Source organism: Lipophrys pholis, assembly GCF_963383615.2.
Source record: "Lipophrys pholis genome assembly, chromosome: 4".
In the NCBI taxonomy this organism is placed as follows: Eukaryota; Metazoa; Chordata; class Actinopteri; order Blenniiformes; family Blenniidae; genus Lipophrys; species Lipophrys pholis.
This window is the reverse complement of record NC_137637.1, coordinates 16,143,403-16,168,175: the sequence shown is the minus strand read 5'-3', so window position 1 is coordinate 16,168,175 and position 24,773 is coordinate 16,143,403. Positions and strand designations below refer to the sequence as shown.

Below are 24,773 nucleotides of genomic sequence, written 5' to 3'. Positions count from 1 at the left end.
TGCTCCACTTGCTCATGTGTTCCGGCTGTTCTCATAATTTGTCCAAATGTATTTTTTCCTGAGATGAGAAACCTCATTTGAGTGTGATATCAGTTAAACTACAGATACAGACTCCATCTCTTTTTTTTTTGGGACGATGGCTTCTACATTATTGAGCTTTGTGTTTCCTTCAGTGGGTGTGCCATGTTTTCACATATTGCTTACTGTGCAGACTCATATCATGACAATTTCCAATGTGGATTTTATTCTATTCAGTTGAGAAGTGTCCTGACTGTGCTGCGTCTCACAGCTGCTTGTTAGCAGGCATGCAGACGCTCTGCTGGATGGTGCCAGGTCAAGCTGTGGTTCGATCTGTGGTGCTATCGACACATCCAGCTGCTGCTGTTTCATCTTGCCAAGCTTTGACATATGTCAGTAATTCATGAACAAAGTGGCTTCAAATCAATGCAAAAAACAAACAAAAAAACCTGCTTACAAGCTGATGCATTGTTAAGTCATTTGTGTCAAGATACAAGCATTAAACAAGCACACGTGTCTTTAACTATGGCATCTACAAGCACAAGGAGCCCAAAAAAAGGGTCCCAGACCACAGTTTGGAGATCAATGATCTAAGGGATACAGCAATAAAATATGCATTAGCTTATGTGACGATTCTAATGCTCTTGACCAAAGTTGCTGGATGTGAAGCTGGAAGCTGCTTAAACACAGTCGGCCCATGCTGACGTGGGAAAGTGGGACTGCAACATTACATTCCTGCTTGTACAGCAAAAATGTCGTTTAAGGATGAAGCTGAGAGCACTTTGCACCAAACAGCCTTAATAAAGCTATTTGTTGGTCTGAGTTTCTCTGTGGGCTGCATGTTGCGAGTATCCTGCAGCTTTTTTTATGGGACGATTTCCGCAAAATGTTAATGGTTCACATCACACACTATGTTCAATAATTGAATCACAACATAAAATCCCTTTGCAGAATCATCTCACACACTTTCCACCAGGGTCAATGTCCTTGACGCTGATCATTCTCAGATTAGTTGGTAAGACATGCCCTGAGTACATATTTTACTTTGCCACAGTATTTCTCTATTGGACTGTCAGGATGTAAGATTATTTGAGATAATACTTACACTATCGAGTCCGTGGAAATGATTTGTGATACTTAGGTGACACTAAGGTGATTTGTTTTCTCAAATTGCTCTATTAATCTGCGTCGTTCCGTACGTCGCTGCACATGACAAGTATTCCTGAGAGGTAGTTTGACGCAAGACCATCATTACTGTATCTTCGACAAACAGTTTTTCCATCGAGAGGAGTTGATGGGTTTCTGTATTCAATTTAAAACCTTTTCAAATGTTGCTGTGGAAACATTGATCTGTGGCACTATTGCAGTGTGCTTATAAGTGCACTCAGTAGTGCGCCGTATGTTCCTTTCTCACTCTTTTCTCTTGCCTTAGGGGGAAGTTCCCAAGCACACGTTTGAGACTGCATATCACTTTTTATTTTAATTGTTTCCAAGGATTCCCTATTTGTATGTTTTCTGGAACTTTTGGAAAATTCAAAATCAGAGAAGGGGAGGAGGCGAGAGGGAAGCTGGGAATCACTCGTGTACAGCATCCAATTAAAGTATGGCGGCAGCGTTTGTCATCTCAGTGAATGGCACTCATTTCATTCACTCAAAGTGAACAAGCAACAAAAAAGTTCATCCAGGATCAATATTATTATACGAACTCAAATGTTTTCGATAATAATAGGAAAGGCAAAAGTACTGATTGATTTCCAATTACTGAGGTTTCACTTTCAGCTTGTGACTTTAGTCATAGACAAAAACAGTCGGGAAAACTGCAGAGGTTTTTTTTTTTTAATTCTTCATATGGAGCAGACTCTCTGCATAAACAAAACCATTAGCTGAGGCAATTTTCTTCAGTGAGAAACAATGAACCTTTCCACCAAAACCTCTCAGGTTTGTCTGTGTTGGTGAAAATACGACGATTAAAAAGCAGCATGCATTATGCTACATTGCACAACATACAGCACGAAGCTCTGTGGTTGCATTATGTTGCAGAATATACAACGGTTCATCAGGCGTTTTGTTTACTTCTTTAGACATAAATGTGATGTAAAGGTTTACGATACTAGATCATCACAAGCAATGCAAACGTAGTTTTCTTTTGTCTAATTGCTCTAATTGTAAAATGCTCTCTGTCTGCCTATCTCCATCTATTTTCTGCATTCATGGGAGGAGTGATGGGAAATTCAGAAGCTTCTGAATAAAAACCGCTCTGCTTTCTGCCCAGTAGGTCATGCTGCTGATGTGAATAGCTGTCTATTATGTTGAAAGCAGACACACATATGTAATTTAAACAAAATTAAGTCTGCCGCTTGATTGAGTATTGAAAAAGAAGAAGAGGTTTAATTAACATAATGGAGACTTTTTATTTTATTCTCGTCAAGCCTCCCAATCAAATAACAGTAAAAGGCAACCAAAACTGGCCTTTTGTTGTTTTTCAACTATGTTTCAAAATACTTCTAAAATTAATTTGCAACTTTTTAATTTCCTATTGATCCAATCTCGCTCATCTCCTGGGTTTTCAGAGTGGTTTTAGTGGAGGAGATGCAAAGGAAATGAACCAGAGAAAATGTCCACAAGTGGGCGATGAACTTAAAGGCTTATTTTGGCTTAAAAGGCCAATAAATTAACTGCATAATGACTCATGTGCGCATATGCTTTACATTTTCTTTTTAGCACAAGAATGTTTTAACAAATAGCACTGACAACTGTGCCTCTCTCCTTTCTCCCTGTTCATTACGTGCGTTAACAACCTGTGTAGGCCGATATATCTATTTGCGTGATTCCTATTAGCAGATTAAAGCAGATCTTTGATCCGTGGCTTTCTAAAGACCACCCTCTGAGTGACTTAACAGCCAGATGACTGACTTCAAACACCAGCATGTACTCACTAGATACCAGTTTTCCCTGCAGTATATCCCCATCAGGCATCGGCAAGCCAAACACTTCACCAGAACACTCTCTTTCTTACAGTGCCGCTCGTGCTCCGCAGCATACTGCTTTGCTGGGTTCGGGGTGCACAAAGTCAAGACTGAACAACACAATTATTCATTAGCTGCGCCGCAAATGTTAATTACCTCAAGTTGAGTCATGAACATAAACTGTAGGAAACTCTTTACTACCGTTTATTCTGCACATTTGCAAGGTGGAACACTTGACATCTAATAAGAATTAGTTTTCTTTGAACTTTCAGAAGTTGATACTATTTACGATCTTATAGCCATAATACACACATGGCTTTGACATTTATTTGGCAAGTACTCAAAGGTGGAATTTTATGCCAATCCTTTAATCTCATTATATATGCCTATAATGGACGAAAGCGCAACAGGTTACATTTGGCTGTAACCCGTGAATGCCTTTCAACTACACAGAGCTGCCAACATACAAACAGTACATTCCTACTAGTACGCCATCTTAATTATTTTATATACTCCAAATGATGAGGCTTCATGCCCGCATGCCCCTGATGACATTCTGCAGTTTGATGTTAACAAGTTGAAAGCGTATACCCTGATGGCAAGCAGATCCTCAAGATACACTCTTGTCTGGGCATGCACTGCACGTATACTGCGAATGTGTATTGAGTACAGTTAGGACAAAAGCAGGAATATTACTACCAATGGGCTTTTATGTGAAAAAGAGATTCTATCTTTTGTCAGAATGTTACTTTTTGAATGAAATAATAAATATTGTTATTGTATATTGTTTTGTGCAGTTCCATTTGCACTTTGCAGAAAAAGCAGTTTCACTTCAAGGTAGCTTGTTCACGTTGAATACCTGCACAGCATATTTGACCATCTTCACTTGCTAATCATCAGGTCCATTTGTTCAACACGTGAAAAACGTCTCGAGGCACTGTGATCAATGAAAAACTAAAATTCTATACAAAACCTGAAAATCACCTTAACAGGGAGTTAAAAAGGTTTATTTGAGAAGATAACAACTTGTACTGACCAGCCAAGACATATGAAACTGCATACAGTTGTCTTATTGTCCTATGTCCAGTGCACCTATGTTTTGCACTTTTGTTTTTTTTTTAAATGCAATGCACTTATATGCTCATCATACATAACAATGCCAGTTTCTCTCTCTCTCTCTCCTTTAAAAAAAAAGAAAAATGGCACCAGTTTTAGAATCTGTGTCTTCAATAAGGCAGCCAGATGTTGTACAGGTTGTCCTTTTTTTTTTGGCAGTCTGTCGATAAAAATATATCCTAAGGGGTTGTAGTGGTCTGTCTTATCTGCTTTGCCTCCCTCACCACCTGTTCTTTACTGTAGAGCTGGAAGAGCACACTGCAGCATCAGGGCAGGTTGCTCTCTTGAGTTGAGAGATAGAAATTAATTAGAGGGGCATGAGTGAGGTGACCTTGCTTCCCGAGGTAGTAAATTTTCTTCTGGGAACTTCTTCACCTGATGAGGAAAGTAAGGTCCAGTAGAGGTCAGCCGAGGCATGGACACCAATGAATTGGAAGCTCTCCGCTCTATCTTTTTACCAAGCGTTCAGTGGGCTTCAATCTTCTGAAATGGCTAATTATTATCAGAACCTCATCTTCGCCACATGATGATGAGATTTAAACTTAAGCATCTTTTTTACTTGATATTGGAATTGAAAGTGAGAGTCATAGAGTTCAGATTGTGTGGGTTCGATGAAGCCATTGTCTGTAAGAGGCAGGCAATGGTCCGTCAAGGTGATGATGTGAAGAAAACTGACTGACAATTCAACCTGAAAAGACTCACAAACACAGGTATGTGTTAGAAGAGCTTTATTGGTTTAAGAAGTTATTTGGCACTCAGAACCCCGGCGGAAGACTGTGACAGTTATGGATGCATGGACACGATGATCTAGGATGAGCCTTACCTTCGCAGTCTGGACACTGGTGGTGGCAAGGAAGAGGATGGCCTGGGGCAAGCGGGAAACAGCAAAGGCTTGAATGTGAACGCTTATGAGGCGGAACCTGGCTGATGATTGGCTGGGTGGAGGCGATCTGCGGCAGGTATCTGCTGCCGCAAGTGGGTGTGCCTGGAGAGGAGCAGTGGTTGGATGATGGTTGGATGATGGTTGGATGATGGTTGGACGTCGGCCGGTTGAATTACCGCTTTAGGCTCCATTTGAGGCAGTTATGTTCAGCAAAAGGGAAAAATGTGAATTCATTCATCTTGAACCGTCAGCCTGGTGCTTAGTGCTTATTGAAGTTATAGACCTCTTCTATTGTATCAGAGCTTTGCTGTTTTTTTGTTTTTTTGTCTTTAATCCCCTTGGCTAATGTGGTGTGCAATATGTGTTTTAATACTAAATCTGTTCAGGTTGCACATGCAGTGCTAAAAAGAGAGAGGCACCTGGGAGGGGGATTGTTTTGGGGATGATTTCTCTCTGCAGGTGGCACTTTTCAAAAACAAGAGTGAGGGTGATACTGTTTTAATTGTCTTCTGTCTGCAGCACCTGTAAATAACACCTGAGTAACTTCGGAAATAGCCGGGCTTCTCATTTTGTGCTTTGTGGTACTTGTGGTATTTTTATTAAACTCAAGAGAATGTTTCAAGCACATAGACTTTGTGAGTAGAAAAAAAAGTTAATGACTTGACAGTGAATACTAAAAGAAGCATGTTGATTGGCTGAATGTAAAAACTGCTTTTACAAGAGTGATTTCGACAAAATTGTATTTTTCTCACTTCACATTTCCTTCACATCACCTGTAAAACATAGGGCACAATAGCCAAACGCAATCAGAACATTTCTTTTGCAATATTGCTTCAGTGACACTTTCTTCACTCTTTCTTTTCATAGTTGATTTTTTATTTTTGTTTGTTTGTTTGTAGAACATTGGTACAAATTACCCGAGACCTTCCAAACTGGGTGCATTATGTGTTCTCTCAGAGCTACGTTTCCATAACCATTTTCAGTACGTTTTCCACCACCTGCAGCAAGTTTTTATGTCCTCATGTCAGTGCACATCTGTTTATTATACTGGGATCCATGTTGACTTTGATTGCTTCTCATTAGATTTATATACACCCTGAAGCGTCAGCAAAAGGCTTCAGTTTCATTGTGCTCTTAATTAAATACAATTTAAATCATTTAATCTGTCGTCTGTCATCTGGTTTTAATACATTCTCATCTGAACACACCATCTTACCTCTATTGTGAAGCACCTAATGAAGAACGAACCGACATAATACATGCAAAATGCTCTCCTCTGACCTCTCGCCCTCGTCTCTTGCGCCCTACTGGGCATTCGCCCTTTCACTGCGGCGGACGTGTCACTATACGGCTAGATAGCAAAGGAGAACTGTGGATTTCATGCCACTCTGCGTTAACTCACAGACATCCGGCTGTGTCGTCACTGTTTGTGGCCCGTTGGAAAACTCAGGTCTAAATTCAAAGAAATGACCCAGAACAAGGAAACATGGAAAAATCAGCCCAGTTGACAAGGGGCCATTTTCAAAAATTGTTTTAATCTTACACATGCATCAACTTTCACCTTAATTAAATATATATGTACAGACAGACATTTTACTTTGATGGCTGTTGTGGCAGTACTTTTTTTATGTTGTACACATGTGATTACCTGTTAATGACTTCCTCTGAGCTGTGTCCTTCCTCCTGGACAGAACTAGAAGAAGCAGAAATGTAAATGGCCATCACCGACTTAGAAACACATTTATCTGTATGTTTGATATATTTTGTTGATTATAACTATTGTGGAAATAGTCATTGTGACAGTGAGTTCATTCGATGGATTCCTTTGTGGTGCAGAGATCACATCACATCTGAAGGGCCAGTGGCGCCTTAAGCCGTGGCAAGTTGTCTGTAGCGGCTCATCTGCTTCCTGATGTGATGTGTAGTGACCACACATTTTAATCCTGCCAACCGTGAGGGCAGTTACCAGTCTGACCTCTATCGAGTCTGCCAAGAAGTGGAGTATTGTGTCACGGGTGGTGCTGGGTTTGAGAGGTCATTTAATCCAGGAATCATTTGTTCAATTCGCACAAAATGTCCCAGGCCTGTCAAACACATCGTCCTATTTTGTATTTGCAAGTCATTAAGTGATTTTGTTTCTGTCAGACAGCGGTGTGATTTACTCATCAGCACTGTTACAGATATGTTGTCATCGGAGGAAGATCTCAGCACTGGAACCAGAGATCTTTCGGCCAGCGCATGCGGCTCGCTAGTCAAAACTGAATATGTGACAAGCTGCCAAAGTAACAATGATTATATAACAGGGATGAAAGCAGGAGATCCAAATGTTCAAGCAGCTTTACAAGCACAGAAGAGCGAACCTGTGATTCAGACAACTCCAGCTTTTCTACATTATATAATGACACATTTACTTATTAAAAACAAAATAGAAAAACTTCTACTGTCAATATTTATGCCATCACGCACGCACGCACGCACGCACGCACGCACGCACGCACGCACGCACGCACGCACGCACGCACACACACACACAACTCATACAGTATATATTCATGATCTCACATGTTCAGGGATCATAATGAGGTGTAGGTTCACCGGTACTTTGTATGTGCGTGACTCTGTTACTGTATGGCTGCAGTGCAGGTAGTGTCTCTTAATGTCTGCTGCCCACTGAGGCCAGCATACTTGTACACATACGGAGAGGTATTTGAGCTAATCCAGATCGAAACCTCATATATTCTTTGGTTTGCCCTCAAAAAATGTCTAGAAAGAAAATAAAGCTTAATAAAGGAGGGAAACCCCCCCCCCCCCCCCCACACACACACACACCAGTCGCAAGAGTGCGTCTTATTCTCTCCGCTCCATCTCTACACAGAAGCCCCGCGGTACAGAAATACATACTGTACAAATACCAGTGACCTTTTTACCACAACCTCATAAAATCCCTCTCCTTATGCATGGTGAGGGAAGAGCCATGAATACTTAAATTCTCCCAGGTCATCCGTGGAAGAAGGTCTGTCTGGTGCTTTGCCTATGCCTCCATATCATGCTCAGTGCTTCATCCATAATCCACAGACACCCAGGTGAGGAGCAAGAAATCACTGCAGAATTACTGATAAGCTATGTGACATATATTGTTGTGCTTATGAGTAGATCTTGTGAATGCCACAATATGCATTGTTACAGGTTATGTACGAGGCAGCTGCGACCAGAGTTATATCTGATGTTATTGATTGCACACTGGTTATCTTGGGGAGATGAAGAAATGATGCCCTTTTCCTCCGTTTGGAAAATAAACAAAACCTACCTTGTTTGTACCAGCCACAACCTCAACCCTGACAATCATGAATTGATTCTTTCTGTCTTTCAGTGCTTAAGGAGGTTAAAAGTGTCTTACCAAGGAGCTGAACCGAGAGCATTGATTCGCGTCTTCGTCCTCATTTTTTCCTCTCAAACACCATGTGCTCATGAGTAAGCTCCTCAACTTCTCCATCCATGCTCTTAATCCGAAGACCTTGCTCTTGCCCCTGTTAGAAAATACAATTCTGAACCCATATGTGTACTTTCCTGCTAAATCCAGTCAAAATGACTCATGTGAAACTTGGGATATGTTCTGAGCAGGAGCGTGAAACAGGAGAGCAATGGTGGGCATCGTCACCTTACAGGGATTTTCAATGTGCCGTTCCAATGCCAGCAGACAAACTGACTACTGATTGTTTCATGTGTTTGTTGTATCAGGATTGCCTATGCACACATACATAACACAGGTAATGTTCATATTTAATTAAAGAAGTTTGGCTCACAGAAGCAGGTGTCTTACATCTTTAATTTACCATCATCACAATTCTTACTTGGTCATTTGGTCAAACAAACAAAAGAGGAAGGTACATACATTCTAAGAAAAATAAAGTTTTCAGGGAAAAAGTTAAACAACTCTTTTTATATAAGGATCACTATTCAAGTAAACATTTTCTAGTTTTAATATTTGTAATGGAGTAAACCTTTGATACAACATCAATGTACACATATAACATATAACATAAATCACTTTTTCTCTGGAAAGAGAGCCAAACATGTGCTCAGCCTGGTCTATATGGGACTGCATAATCTGACAATATTCAGCCTCCTCACTGGACAAAAGTACATTTTTAGAACTTCATTATATTAAAAACTCAGAGTGAAACAATGCAGAAATCACTTTAATAGCGAATGCCAAGATATAAACATTTTATAAAAAAAATTTTTTGGGTTGGTTTAGTACTTTTTGCAATGATCCGCCTCTCCCTGACCGCACATCCCAAGCCTGTGATTAAAATGGATGATCTGGACGAAATGTCAGTAGACTTTAAGAGGAATCCTTCTTAAAGCCACAACAAGTAGAGGGGTACACAATGTCATAATCGTACTTGTTATAGGTCAATGTCAACCCTCTGTGTGGGCTGCCCTTCCAGCTCGGGGTCAGAGGAAATTGCCTCCCTTACCTACCCTGCTGTGAGGCCTTTGTCGCCTCATAGCAGATCAGGGTGGGAATCAGTTCTCTGGGCTTTCTATGTGGCGTTTTCTTGCTCTACTTATGTGTAAATGGATTCATGTGAAAGTCCAAAGACGGTTCATGTTCACAATAAATTATTTAGTTCACAACACCAGAACACATCTGAACCAATCGACTACCTGAAAGCTTTTGGAGCTTTGGAGTTTAAGTGGAGTCATTGGCACATACGTTGTATTGGGTTGTATTGCTGCACTATTTAACTGAAATTCCTATATTTTGTTATTTACTTATATATTTTTTACGTTATATTATTCTTGAACCTCTATGCCTACGTATACTGCTGGTCCTGAGTAATCCATTTTGTTTGCATGGATAGAAATGACAATAGACACCTTGAACCTTAAATTAGTTTGTAAAAATGTACCTTTCAAAGGAGCTGGTGAGTTTATATCTCATTAGTATAAAGTCTGATCACATCTTAACTTTTCCAATTTATACAGTAGGAGATGAAGGCTATCCATGGACGGATAGAAAATAAAACCAAACCTGAAAATAAACTCTTTGATTGGGACCAGTATGATAAAAACTATCAACATATTTTTGTTTATTAATGTTTGAACTTTTAGCTTTGGCTTAGGTCCCCGCTGCCTACATGGAAATATTTGGAGAGCTGTCACCTCCCTTACATTCATATTAAGTCTACTGTTGATCAGTGGTAGACAGACCCAATTTATCCAATTTACTAGAATACCAAATAGCGTTGTCATCCCCAGAGCTACGATTAAAGAATAAGTCTTTAATCACAATGTGACAGCAAACTTTTAAATATTATGTGTTTTTTGTCTTGTCTCTAGGGTTTGGTTATAGAACGAATCGGAAGGAAGCCTCTCCTCATATTTGGTTTCGGTGCCATGTCTGTGTTCTTCAGCTTACTCACAGTCTTCCTCAATTTCCAGGTAAACTATGTTCTATTTTTTCACGGTAGGAGTAATGCACAATAATGAACTGTTGCTGTCTATAACAGTCCAGTTGTGTATGATTTCATATGTGATCAATAAAGGTGGATGAGACGAACTTATACAATGTTAAAAAAAGAAGAAGAGAGGATTACATTAACTGCATTAACTGAAATGTATGTAAGAATAAGCCCAACAACTCTTGCAAATTATCTCTTTCCCTGTGCCTTCACAGGAAAGTGTGTCATGGATGCCCTACCTCAGTTACATCTGTATATTGGCTGTGATTGCCTCCTTCTGCTCTGGACCAGGTAAAACTACGCTCACACTACATGACTGTGTATCATTACTATGTTTTCCTGTTCTCCTTTCGTGGGTTTTTTTCTGTCACATCGTGTTTCCCCAAATGTCTACTTTATGTGGAAACAGCATTTAAAAACAGTGAGACACTGTACGACGGTGTAGATTTTGACAGGCGGGCGAAAACCTCATGTTTCTCTTATCATTAGCCAGTGTAACTTACCAACTCCTGCCAAGAATAATGAGCCAACTAATGTGTCAGTAATCACCACAGTGGATGGTATTGACGTCTATTAGCATACTCAGCAGGAGTCACACATTAGATACTACATCTAGTTTGGCAGCGTAAATCTAGAGTGGACAGTGAGCGTGTGCAGAGGGGGTCTTTGTGGGAGGCTGACTTTGGGATTCAAGGTGAGGCTATTGCTGTCATCTCACACACACACACACACACACACACACACACACACACACACACACACACACACACACACACACACACACACACACACACACACACACACACACACACACACACACACACACACACACACCTTTTAGAATAATAATGTCTCTGGGGAGCGCTCGCACAGCAGAGTGTGTCGGGTACCATCAGAGGGAAATGATGGCAGTGGAGGGGGAGGAAGCAGGGAGAACAAGTCAGGGTGGGTATTTTAAGGTGTTGTCAAGTGTTCAGGAGCAACTGATTGTTGATTTCTTGCAAACAAGCAGAGCAAGTGGGCAGACGGACATGCCGACAGATCTTGGAGTATGATTTATGGCCTTTTGAAACAAATGAAATCCCTCATGGCTTTAGAATAGTGAATGACTTAAAGGGGAAGAAAGGAAAATTCACTGGAGAGATGGAACCGGTCCCAATTTGAGCTGTTGAGTGGGTAAATTAGGGCAACAATTATTCTCAAGTCAGTTCACCATGGAAACGGTGGCCCAGATAATTCACGTTTCTACAAAAATGCTAATGTTATGATTTACTATAAGAGAAAAAGTGAGCTCTTTAACATGATAAAAAAGACATAGCATGTTTGTCGTTTCCCCGACTCCGAATCATTTTTTTTTCAATTTCTTTTCATCACTTTGAAATGTTTTGTTTTTTTGGGTTTTTTTTGCAAATCTGTCTATATCTCTGTTCATAATTCTCCCTTCCTAGATTTTTCTCATTCATGTCTCTGAGTTTTATATTAGTATATTATAATCTCACCTAGCGACGATGCTACATTGAGTGGCTTCGGACTTTAACTTTTCTGAACAGCACGACTTCTAAACAAGGCCAACATGTTTGCAATACCTTTGTTTTGGAGGTACAAGTGACATCAAATTACAATTTTTTTCAGCTGAAGTTAGTGATTTTTAAATCCTTCTTTGCTTTGGTTATAAGGACGTAAGCCACGTCCCGCTTTCAACTTTTTGGCTGTGCAGTCAGAGGCAACGCGTGGGGAAAAAACAAAACAAAAACTTATAGACAAATATAATTACTTACATTCATTTGGCCCTAACATCTCTTTAGGGTATGGAGATGTGACTTGAGGCAGTCCAACATTGATCTGCCAATAACTGCAAGTGAAATTAAACATGCACTGGCATATTATACATTATCTCTTTACATAACTGACTGGATATTATGATCTCTATGGCAACAACATGTTGTATCTCTCATACACTCAGGTTCAACAACTTCTAATAACACTAAATATAAAACACACTCCTTTCTTCATGTTTCTGAAAAAGGCTGTCAACACTTACCTTGTTCTCTATTGACTGAAAATGCAACTAAAATCAACTTATTCTGTCCTGTTGCCGTCTTCTACAGGACACTGAGCTAGGAGACAAAATGTGTTTTCAGAATTATTTTCAAGCCACCCACGTTTTCATTTTCCTGAAATTATTCTGAGCGTCCATAAATATGTCCCCTGTTCAGTCATACTACTTTTATCCTACAAGCTACTTTCTTCTTTCAGTCAGTTAAGGATGGATAAATGTAACCGACTGGTACTTATCCTTCTTCTCCAGAGATTTGATTTTGATTTTTAATTTTCTTTTTCCGATTTGTTGCCTGTTGATTGCTGGTTTGTCTCCCTGTTGCTGCTATCTAATGGTGCAGCTGCCTTTTTAATTTGTCTGATCTTTCCCATCCTCACTTGCCTTTTTATTGCCATAATTATTCCGCCTTTTATTGCACTGTTTATTTTTGTCAGAAGCCTGAACTTGGATCTTGTTGCCAAGACACCAAAGAACCAATAAAGGCAGTGCAGAGGACAAAGTGCTCAAATTGAAGTTTTAAGTTGAACTATCAGGTAGCAAAAAGAAGTGCTACAGCTTGCACAGTTATCTACTGAAAGAATCTCACTAATAATAAGAAACCATGAAGTCTTTACCTGCTACTACGCATATGTGTCATATACGTCCCTTTTACAGAGAACCTCTGGATTATATTGCATTTTATACATTCAGGTTTATGATTTCCATGACTCTCACCCAGACATTGACTCTCCAAAACAAATAAGAGATGTATTATAGTTGTCTGCTTGTTGATTATGGTCCCACATACAGCAGCAAAGTGTCAGGAGAAGAACACATTCCCATCAAGAATGGTTCAATGGTGCTGCTGCTGCTAAATGGTAAACAGGAAGGTACAACAATATGTGTCATGAGGGCCAGTGAGACCCCGGCATCAGATCACTGTAGTTTTCTCACTGTGTCTGAACTCTCTCTTCAAGATTCTGAACTTTCGATTATTAGAATGTTTCAGTTATTTTCCCTGTAAAACAGGGGGAGGACCACAGGTAAAAAAATTTAATCTTTTATTTGTGATGTGCCAGATATTTATGATGATACAGCATTGGAAAATATATGTATGCATGTAATTGTGCCATACTGTTCCCTTCCTGAACATATTCCTGAATGAAGTTTATGACAGCAATGCTAGATTTAACATTAAAGGTTCTATGTAATCCATATGACACTAAAATATTTGGTTCAGGAGCAATTTTCCATATTTTGGCATGTTTTGATTTGCATGTGGGTGATTTCCATGTTGCACCTAAATGCTGTTAGAGTATCATGGTGATGAGAACAAATCGTTTTCTTTCTAAATCCCATAAAGCACACTTTTACATGACGCTGTAGCAGCAGCTCACAGACATCTGTTATAATTCAAATAATAAGAATTACAAACGGACAGATATTGTTGTGGGTGAATGTATCAAGTGAGAGACGTTTTTCTTAGTAATTGTAATTTTTTGGGGGGGGATAAATCAAGATGAAATTAGGATAATTGGAGTTTAAAACTAATATTACCGGTAATTGTCCGAGAATCCACTTGTAAAACTGATTTTAACATGAATTTGATGAAGACAATTACAATATTAAAATAACACAATGAGTGTAACAGATTTGGACCTGTTGTGGATCTTTAAATAAAAGACACAGATGTTTGTTCACACTAATTTAATCAGGTCATTATCACAATTTTTTCAGATCGTTTTGTCCATTCTGCTGATGAGGCAACATTTAAAGAGATAAATGCCATTCCCCTATGTGGTAGAAAGAATTCAGCAGAAGAGTGGATACATTGACCAGAGGGGACATATCCTAATGGCTATTTGCCCCTTGTGTTTTGCCCGAGTAAATAAATCAAGCAAACAGAGAGACAGCGGAGGAGTTGAGTGTGTTGAGATACTCCTTTGGCCTGCAGATGGGTATTAAGCCCAGCATCGCTTGAAGTTCAAATAAATTAGATGAAATCAGACATACAGCATCTGGATACTCTTGACTTTAACTGAAACCAAAGTAACATGATATTTGATGCAATTCCTGCACACGTTCTCCTTTCATCTTGTTCCAGTCTGGAAGTACAGGCCTGTAAACACCACACACAGGATATTTAATTGGCAGGAGCAGACGCTGGAGGTCGGGGTTAGAAATGTTGGGCAAAATGTTCACAAGCTGACAGATTTTCAGGAGATTTGAGATGATTGGCACATGGAGCTGCTGCCTGCTGAAGCAACTCCCTCCCAATGCCAAACACCTGAGCAACCAAGGAGCATCTTCACACATATGTAGTAAATCTAGTGAAGTTAATTGCTTCCTCTTTTTGCTTCAGGCTCACTGTTTATGCACAGGAAGCTGTCACCACAGTGACAGCTGAACGTACGGTAAGAGAAGTCTTGGACTAATAATTCTAGGTTCAGGTCGTGGACATACATGGGAGTTTTTAACATAAAGTCAATAAAAGATAAGATTTTGAAAGCATTTTTAAGAAGACAAAGAATTCAAAACAGAGTTTGAGATTGTGTAAGTTTCTGCCCCTTCATGGACTGACAATGTCATGTCATTTCCTGGGGATTTCTGATTCCCTCCTGGTGTTGCCGTCCCTTTGTCAATCAGCAAACCTGTGTGGCACTGCTCTATATATACAGAAACTAACAAGATCACATACAACACACTAACAAGGCCAGGCAAAGCAGCATCACAACACTGCTGCATTCTGCACGGAGACGAGATGACAGCTGGGGTTGTATACGTTACACCAGCTGGAGATGACCATGTGGAAGGAATCTCACAAACCGCACCGACAGAAAGTCAATAAGAATAACTTTTTGAAACATATACTCCACAGACCCTTTTGCCGGGGATACACTGTTTACCTCTATAGAAAGATAACAACACACAAGGTTGTCCCTGTTTCCATTCCTTCAAATCAGGAGGTGTATGGGTGGATACGTTAGTTTGAGACATTTTTCTCTCTTTGGAGCTCATGCTTTCTTTTGACATACTATTTAGTATAAATCGCTTTAATTGTCATCACAGCCAAGAAGTGACGATCAACAAATGCTGCATAAGCCTCGCACATTTGGTGTGAATTAATTATCTGAGACAGTAAGGCCATTTCTTGTCTTTTTGATGTGCTTTATCGCAGACATTTTAATCAGGGACTTTGAAGGAGACGCATATAAGGCAGAGCCATAAATGTGGCTTCACACTGATAAATACCCTGTGAATGTTCTTATTTCCCCCCCCCCCCACATGTCACACTAAGATATGTGGAATAGATGCAGGTAAACAACCCCTCCCCCAAACTTTGTGCTAAGGTCTGTTATACTGAAAACTTACACTGGGGAACATCCTTGCAAATGTTATGGAACGAATCTGAGCCTTACTTTACTGGTCTCGTCATTTTAGCCTTTTGTAAGATCAAATGTGGTAGTTTGGTGTGACACTAAATTGCAGTCTGTATCAGTCAGTGGAGACATCCTGGAATCCTATTTAAACTCAGTCGATGTAACTGAAAAAGCACTATATGGGGCTTACAGTAGCTGGTATGACCATTTTTAAGATACATTTTATGAATTATAACATTTAAACATTTGACCTACAAGCTTGCTGATGTGGTTTTGTGTGAAATCACAAAAGTCAACTAAACAGAGGAGAACATATCCAACTTACGTACATTTTTCTTTACCCAAGTTGGTTTTGTCCCCAAACTGAGTTGTTTAGGTTTTTTTGCTACATGGTTGACAAAGTGTGAACTGTTATTGTCACCACAGTGAAAATGCTTAAAGGCATTTTGTTTCATTGAGAAAAGTAATATAAGTCATCTTATCCATATTTTGCAGAAAGGCCTAATGAATATTAAGGTTCTTATGAGTGGCTGACACTAATAACACTCTGATAGTATCACCGGGCCGCTTAATAAAAAAGGTTTGACTATCATTTGATGAAGTGCTTGCATTCATTCGAGCTGTGCGGGTATTATTTCATTCCGACTCTCCACCTGCTGTGTCAGCATCTTATGTAGAAGTAGTTCTGCAAAGCTGATAATGTTAAAGAAAGTCCTCATTTCACAGTCGGCATACTGAAAACAAGGACAACAGTGTTACCTGAGATAGAAATAAGTATTTCGCACTTATTCTGCCAGCCCCCGCTGCCTTGCCAAAATCTGTGTGTTATCAGTTTAATGGGCTTCTTGTGAAGCCTGTGTACTTACTTTGTTGTGTTCCATCGTGGATTTACTACAGAGAAACAATTATTGTAAAGGTTCACACATCACTCTGTGTTTGGTACAACCTCAAGGCTCTTCTTCATACTTCTTGCCCCGCTTACTCTTTTTCTTCTTGTAAGTGAGTCGCTGAGATTATGTCATCCATAAAAAGGATTTCTGTTTCTGAACACTGGAAGCTAAACTCAAAGAAGCTTTACGTGCTCCTTCACAACGTATTACCACTATCAATGTTTTTTTTTCTTCATTTGAGGAGATGACAGCTTTGATTGGTGGAAAAAAAAAGGTAATATAGCGCTTTTCCTTGGGAATCTCAAAAGCATCCATCTGAAAAGGAGCTTTGTTATTTACAACAGCTGACATTTTTCAACATTTCTGACAGCAGAACTTTTGTTAAAGTGCATCATCAAACAGACAACAGAAAGATAAGATAAGAACTGCCTGGTCAAGGTTTATGTATTATAGATTTCTCGATTTCTTTTTTCTAATACGCACAATGCTGTCATTTGATTTAATAATTCTATCTTTAGGTTGAGATGAGGTTCAGGAACATTAAAATTTTTAACATAAAACATAATTACTTACAGATTATCAACATCTCTGCATTGATGATAATCTTCTTGATGATACGTCCACTGCATTGCTCAGTCTTAGATAATAAGAAGAGGAGACACGCAACAGACTTCGGTGGCAAATCTGTTTCTACCCAAAACCTCCAGTTATCAGCCAAAAGTATAAAACCGCTGATAGGTAAAGAGAAAACCATTAGTAATTTGATTGAAGTGTTTCAGAAAAGTGTCTACTTTAGTGATGTGACCGTCAACACTGATGCCGTTCACTTATACACCGTTTATACATCCTGATCCTGTGACGCTTCGAGGATTCACAGAATTGATTTGTATTGTAGAATTACTGTATTTATTTCTTCATCTTGCATCATTTGCACACTGTCCACATTAATATGAGAGTGAACATGTACCCTGGCTTACATTGCTCTGCAATATTGGGTTCTGGAGTACAAGTTTCAAAGTGATATCAAACATAATAGCACGTTCTTTTTCTCACACTCAATGTTGGAATTTTCTGTTTGATTTACTTTTGACAAAACAGCGACCAGGCATCAACATGCTATTTGGAAACACAGGCAGGTTTAGCTTTGTCTCAGCTTTGTTTGGTTCCGTGTTACAAGAAAAAAAAAGGTTCAACATTAGATTTAGGGAGGTACTGCATGTCTTTGTGAGATATGTCCTTTTTCCTGGCGTCAGTATTCCCCTGATGGCTCTAGCCCCTTTCCACTAGGATAAAGCGCAAAAAACCACAGAGCAAAAACAATTCAGGAGTGGCTCTAGGAACATGAATTCCAAGTGTGGACTTGACCTATAAATCCCTACATCTCAGTCACAGGTGACAAGTGGCCCCAAATGAACAAACACTTTCTCTTAATTCTTCCTATTAAGCATGTAGATGAAGCTCTTCTGCTTATCAGTCCATACTCTCTGTACATTAGACCACCCTTTTCATAAGAAAAGTCCCAAAACATATTTGTTAGGTTAATTAATTCAGGCAGAAGAATGGGTTGTCTTTTAATCTGAGATCAGTGATTTGATCTCCAACCACACTCGTCCACATTCTGAAAAGCTTCTTTTACTGGACTGAGCAAAAGAAATCAACCTCACATGAAGGGATCTTTCAGGTTTGTTACGTGACAATTGATGCACAGTTATAGTATTAGTAGGCATTGTCATTTTTATTTTGAAATAATATTTTTTAGTTTATAGAGGGAACCTGTTTTATCTTTAAGGTGATTTGTTTTCAGAAATGTCAATAACTAGAGTTAAGACATGAAGGATTTCTGAGGTCCGTGTAAATAACCTGTCATCAAACAGGAGCTGTTCCTTTATGGAGGCATCTGTCATCTGTTTTTGTACAAGTTGTGGCCAGCTGACCGGGAGGTACAGGTACATAGAGGCAGAACAATCATGCTGAAAGGTGACAATTAACTCCCTGTACTTTTGAGCCCACTCAATGCAGAGGGTTCCAATTTATTCTGTATTAGCCTTTTAGCCCTGTAATATTTTCAGTTTATTTGCCTCCAACAGTAGTTTTGAGGTCACTTGTATGCTAAAAATGAGTGGAATATTCATTTCCTTGGCGATCTCAATAACGGAAGGCATTTATTTTCACTTCAGTGCTTTTGTATTTCAGCATCTGGTCAAGATTTAAACATTCATTCACATCAGTCAACAAACGAGCCCACCTGGCATTTGTGAACCGTGTTGGTTATATTAAATGCATTTATATTCTTTGTACATAATAGTGAGATGCTGTTTTGCATACACATAGTTTAGGTTTAAAAAAAATTTAATTAACGTAATTGCCATTTCCAGATCACACCATACCCTTCATTGTCTTGATGTAAATGATGTATAAACAAGAACAAAATTAGTCAACAGGTGAATAATGAAACACAAATATGTGTCGAGCTTTTCCCCCCCACTTCTTCTAACTTAATTTTCCGCCATTTATTTTAAATTGATTGCATGAAATACTCATGAGGCTCTCATAAAACACTTAATTTGTTATAGCAGTTAATTGGTGCTCATTATAGTCTGCCTCTCAAGCATGTTATTTTCTGCTCACTCTCAAAATCAGCAAAGTAAATGTTGATCAATGAGCATTTCAAGATGCAATAAGAACGATTTTCCAATCAAAATGCCATTATGCCACACAAGAACAGTAAACAAACAGAACTTAATTAAATGGAAGAGTAAATATACGCAATGTTGGTCTTGTAACCGCTGCCAGAAAGTAAATGTATTTTTGTTAGTTTGTTTTTTATTCCAATTGCCTCAGTTTTCATCAACACTTTCTTTCTGTTCCAGATGCATTACTGATCTACTCTACTGACATGGTGTCTTTTACAATACTGACAGTGATTTGATAAAGAGCCGATAATATCAACACCCTCCGTCCGTCCATCCGTCCATCCATCCATCCATCCATCCATCCATCCATCCATCCATCCATCCATCCATCCATCCATCCATCCATCCATCCATCCATCCATCCAATGCTTCCAGTGCATGTCTTTAGACTGTGCACCAGAGTACGCAGAGGAAAACCTGTTCACACAAGGGCAGCATGCGTTATCCATATAAAGAGACTTCTACTACTTGACATTTTACTGAGGAGATTCCAACTGCAAGGAAAATCCCTCAGGATTATTCCACCATGCCGCCTGTATAAATACTGATTACAATCGATTTCTGAACTCACATTGTGTGTACATGGGTATTCCCCTGGTATCGTGTTTACACTGGCTAAGGACATTTATCTAATCCGACTTCGAAAGCCTTTCTTGTCCATAGAAATACAGAAAATTTTAATTCAGCCCACAAATGACACACACAACAACAAAAGACAACTTTTAAAGTGGTTTAAATAGATTCACAGGGCAAGTATTTATACATGTTTGTACTAAACTGATATTTCATTTTAGTGTATTGGCAGCTATGATAATTTCTTATTTTACATTACTACATGGACTAAAAATGACCCACTTCCCTTCTGCTGCTGAGCCTCACTGTCCAGATTGATATGTGTACAAACTGTGAGCCAGCTTTCATCTATAAAGTCCGGGAGTTTGTCTGTGCTCACTGGAAATCAGCTTATTGAGAGGCGGAGCCTCAGGATGAGATTTGTGATGTGGTTTTGGAGGACAGGCTGTTGTTGCTGGACTGAAACCTCTTGTACACCGAGAGTCAACTTGACCGTAAAGTGAGACACATTTTGTGTCCAGCTGGTAAATTTCATCGAGGAAATATACCTCCATATTCATTTACTCTGGCAAAAAATCTAATTGGATACACACCAAAATTGCATACATGGATACTGAACTATATCTTCTTTCAAAAATGGTAAAGTATCCAAAATATTGCCTACGTTTTTAAACTTGATCTGTTATAATACTGCTTCCACAAACTGGGACTTTCTCCCAGAAAGTGATATGCAGCAGCACTCCTGCTTCGAGGGTGAATGACACAGGAGTTCTGACTCTATTTCATTACAATATCAGGGATTATCCATATCTAATCCTTTTTCTAATCATAGTGGTGGGTGGCAAGTGGAAATGATTTAATGTGCACATTTATTAGAGTTTTGAAGAGCATTACATTATATCACAACTATTATGTTGCAAATAATCTGTTTGGCAGCTGTAGTTTGCTGGTGACATGGTTGTGTTAAGTGTTATCATACACTCTTTTAAAGTTTTGTGTGAGTGCAGACTGTGAGGCCGGGTGTACTCTAAAGTTGTGTTATTGTTTCCAGTTGATTTGACCTGCAAAGTACAGCCTAATGGTCGGATAAATCCATCATATGAATCACTTTTAGACTACGCCGGTAAGTACACAATGCACAGCAATCAAACAGGTTTCTTTTCTTAAGCTTCTGTTTTGCTGTGGCGACCCTGTGTTCACCGGGTGGTCGAACAGATCTTTAAATCTCATTGTTGCCGAACAGTATGTTCAATCTAAAAAAGGCCGTATAGGCAGGAGAGGGAGAACAAGTGGGCCACAAAGACCCAACAGACAGGCCATAGTGGACAGAAAGTGAGTGAACAAGATAAATCACCTTCCACCCAGACATGTGGCACTAAACATTTGAAGCCACCAGACGTGCTGTTGTGAAAGGGAGCAGGTAATGACAAATATCAGTGTTGAGAGGCTTTTCCTGACAGGTGTGGCATGTGACTGCCCGCAGAAGCTACACACACACACACACACACACACACACACACACACACACACACACACACACACACACACACACACACACACACACACACACACACACACACACACACACACACACACACACACACACACACACACACACACACAAAATACACAAGGTGAGAAGTGGAGAAAGGCAACTCTGTGTAGAACAAACAAGGGCCAAGGTGAAAGTTATGACATGCCGCAGCTACTATTAAAGAAAAATTTGATTAGACACGCTGAAAAAATGCTGATGGATTATAAACCTCTGTACACCTGGGTGTGTGTGTGTGTGCGCGCGTGTGTGATTGGTTTTGTTTACCACCTCATTTGGTTCCTGTCTTGTTATTCATCATATCTTCATTAAGGGCACTAATAAGTGTTTGCTACTGTTTGAAAATCCAATCATTCTGTACAGCCTCCAAATTCCAATCTTAAATGAAACTGAAATCAAGGATCTCCCTGAACGCACCTGGTCATGATAACACTTACCAGAAAGGTATAAATCGTCAGTAGTCATCTTGTGTATATTCTGTCATCCTCAGGTATCCCTGCTTTAGCTGCCATATATAGAAATAATATACATCATAAATGATTCTAAATTATTCATATATCTATCTATCGTTTGTTCCCTCTATGTCACATGTGTCGAACTCCAGGCCTCGAGGGCCGCAGCCCTGCACGTTTTGCATGTCTCCCAGCTTCAACACAGCTGATTGCAATGAGCAGCTCGTTATCTGGCTTTGTGCTGAATGTGATGATGAACCATCAGGACATTCAGGGGAGGGAGACATTGAAAACGTGCAGGGCTGCGGCCCACGAGGATCTGAGTTTGACACCCCTGCTCTATGTGGATGTCAGAGTGCACTGCAAGCCAATCCATGCTAACATGATGTGAACTGTGGACAGCCACACCGATGGACAACTGGACCAGTTGATCTAATGTGCATCTGTTTGGACTGTCGAAGGCGGGCAGTTTACACAAAACAGGGAGAACATGTAAACTCTTTACAGAAATGTCTTGCTGTGGGACAAGAGCTCAAAGCTCTGTGCCACTGCTCCAACAGAAGCCAGTGCATAGAATCAATACTTTTTCTCCTCTATCTGTCGCTTTTGTGACATTTCCATTAAGATTTTGATAAGGGACCACTTTAGTTTTTCTTCAGTGATTTCATTCTCTGATCAGGATGGAAACATTTATTCGGTTCAAGAACCCGTTCATCAAGCATAAAAATATAAATCATTCCTATAAATCTATTTTAACTCCTGTAAATCCTCAGGTATCTTTGATGTGGCTGCCTTGCACACGCGTTTCCCCCACACAACGATTTCTCTGGTGGGGATAACATGGTACACCACACACACGAGCACCGACACCTGACCATTAAAAAAAGAAAAAGTGGCTAACAATGTTTTGTTCCCATGGACACTATGATTGTTCTATTGATCTCCTGCAAGGACCTTGTCGTCTGTTTCCAGGTAGTCGACAAATTCCCTATGGGAGATTTCAGTCATGATGCCGACAGTCCCGGAATAATTCCTGTGTAATTATGTCTCACTGGTACACGTCAAGGACGACTCACATGAAGCTGATTTACAGATATAAACACACTGTAAGAATGATTTTCACACATACATAACACACTGTCTTTTCCTTGATGCCTCTCTTGATGTGCGGTTTTACACAAGCCATGTCTCTGTTTGATTCTACGTTTACTGTTGCTCTCTTCAATATTTGGAATTATGCCATCACAATAATAGGGAGCGTGTTCACAATGAGCAGCAGTGATTTTGAATGAAAAATATAATCACAAAAGCACTCAAAACTTTATAAATTCGGTCATAATGACATTTCATTTTCACCTGCTCTACAAAACAGTCGCTCATTCACTACAAAATTAGGAAACCCTTCGCAATACCTTGTCATATCTGGCATAGCAGTACTTAAATGGCATGATTTGATGTACAAAGTGCAACAAGACATGAAAACAGTGAATCAGTGTAACATTTTGACACCTCGGCAGTGTGGGATTTTCACAGCAGCAGCTTCTCTCTAATTGCAAACACTATCATTACTGTTTGTTGTCAAGGTGAGAATGAGTGACACACTCCAGGAGATATATGAAATGGCTAAAATAACTATTGTTTTGATTTTGATGTCGTCACAGTCCACTGTACAGCAACGCCACACTGCTTGTTCTGTATACGCTTCAAGCTTCTCCAGCTTATCCCCTCCTGAGTGTGGAAAAACTCCACAAACCGAGAAAGTGGCTATTGAAGGTACTTGTGCTTTACAAACTTCCAACTTGATATTTTAACTGCATTAAAGCTCTCATGTTAAAAAGGTTTCATCTAAAGCCACCAAGAATGGAAGTGCCATTTTATTATTGCCTCTCTGCTGCGTATCCCTGACCTTATGCCGTTATTTATAATAGAGGAAGCCTTTAAGGGAGGGCATCCATTCCTTTGTGCCCACGACTTTCACATGTGCTCAGTGGAAGTCCTCCAACAGGATCTTCTGTGTCCATCCCCACACAACCTTGATCTTATCGTCAGTGACATTGTGGCCCTCCTCGCTCCCTCCACAGTTAAAAGTTTTTCGAAGGCTGTTGTTTTCCTCCCTCGGCCAAAATAACTGTCTGAGGGAGAAGCCATGTGATTAAAAGCATTGTATTTTCCACATGTGGTGTTTGTAACCAGGGCAACCAGTTTCTGGTTTCCACCTGTAATCTATCTGAACTGATAGCAGCGTGATTTACCAGTTCTCAGTTTGTCTTGTGTTTTCCTGGGGCGGAGGACAAACTGAGACGGGCCTCAGAGGAAACAGGGTGATCGGGGTGATCCCACTCTTGTTCAATGCCTTTGCAAAACTGTTGCCGCCAGTATTTCTCTGCTGAAAAACACGAGGCGCTGCAGGTTAAGCAGCTCTGTCTGGAGACCATTAAAGAAACAACTTTGATGTTATGAGGAAAAAAATCTCTCCAGATGCTTTCCTACTTCTGCCTTGTGCCAGAACAAAGCTTAGAATTTGAGCACATGGCGCGGTAAAGTAGCTGGTTCCTTCGACCACGAGTGATTGGAAATGATGTAGAAACTACCGTCAAATGAACACGTCTGCAATTATGTGGTTGGGATTTTTTTTTTGTCAGGTATAAAATAAAAAGAATAACGGTCAATTAGGCAGTAATTTCAGAAGTGAGCTCAAGAACATTCATTTCACATGACTGACACAAAATGAATATTGGGAGTAT

The 24,773-nt window shown here is 39.8% G+C and overlaps 1 protein-coding gene across 1 annotated transcript in view; it reads left to right on the top strand.

The window, feature by feature from the left end:
* Positions 1 to 24,773, top strand: part of slc2a9l2 (solute carrier family 2 member 9, like 2) — a 114,453-nt gene that overhangs the window by 60,580 nt on the left and 29,100 nt on the right. The window contains exons 10-11 of the mRNA XM_080461840.1: positions 10,330 to 10,431; positions 10,667 to 10,742. Coding sequence (XP_080317966.1) covers positions 10,330 to 10,431; positions 10,667 to 10,742 — 178 coding nt within the window. The remainder of the gene's footprint in view (positions 1 to 10,329; positions 10,432 to 10,666; positions 10,743 to 24,773) is intronic.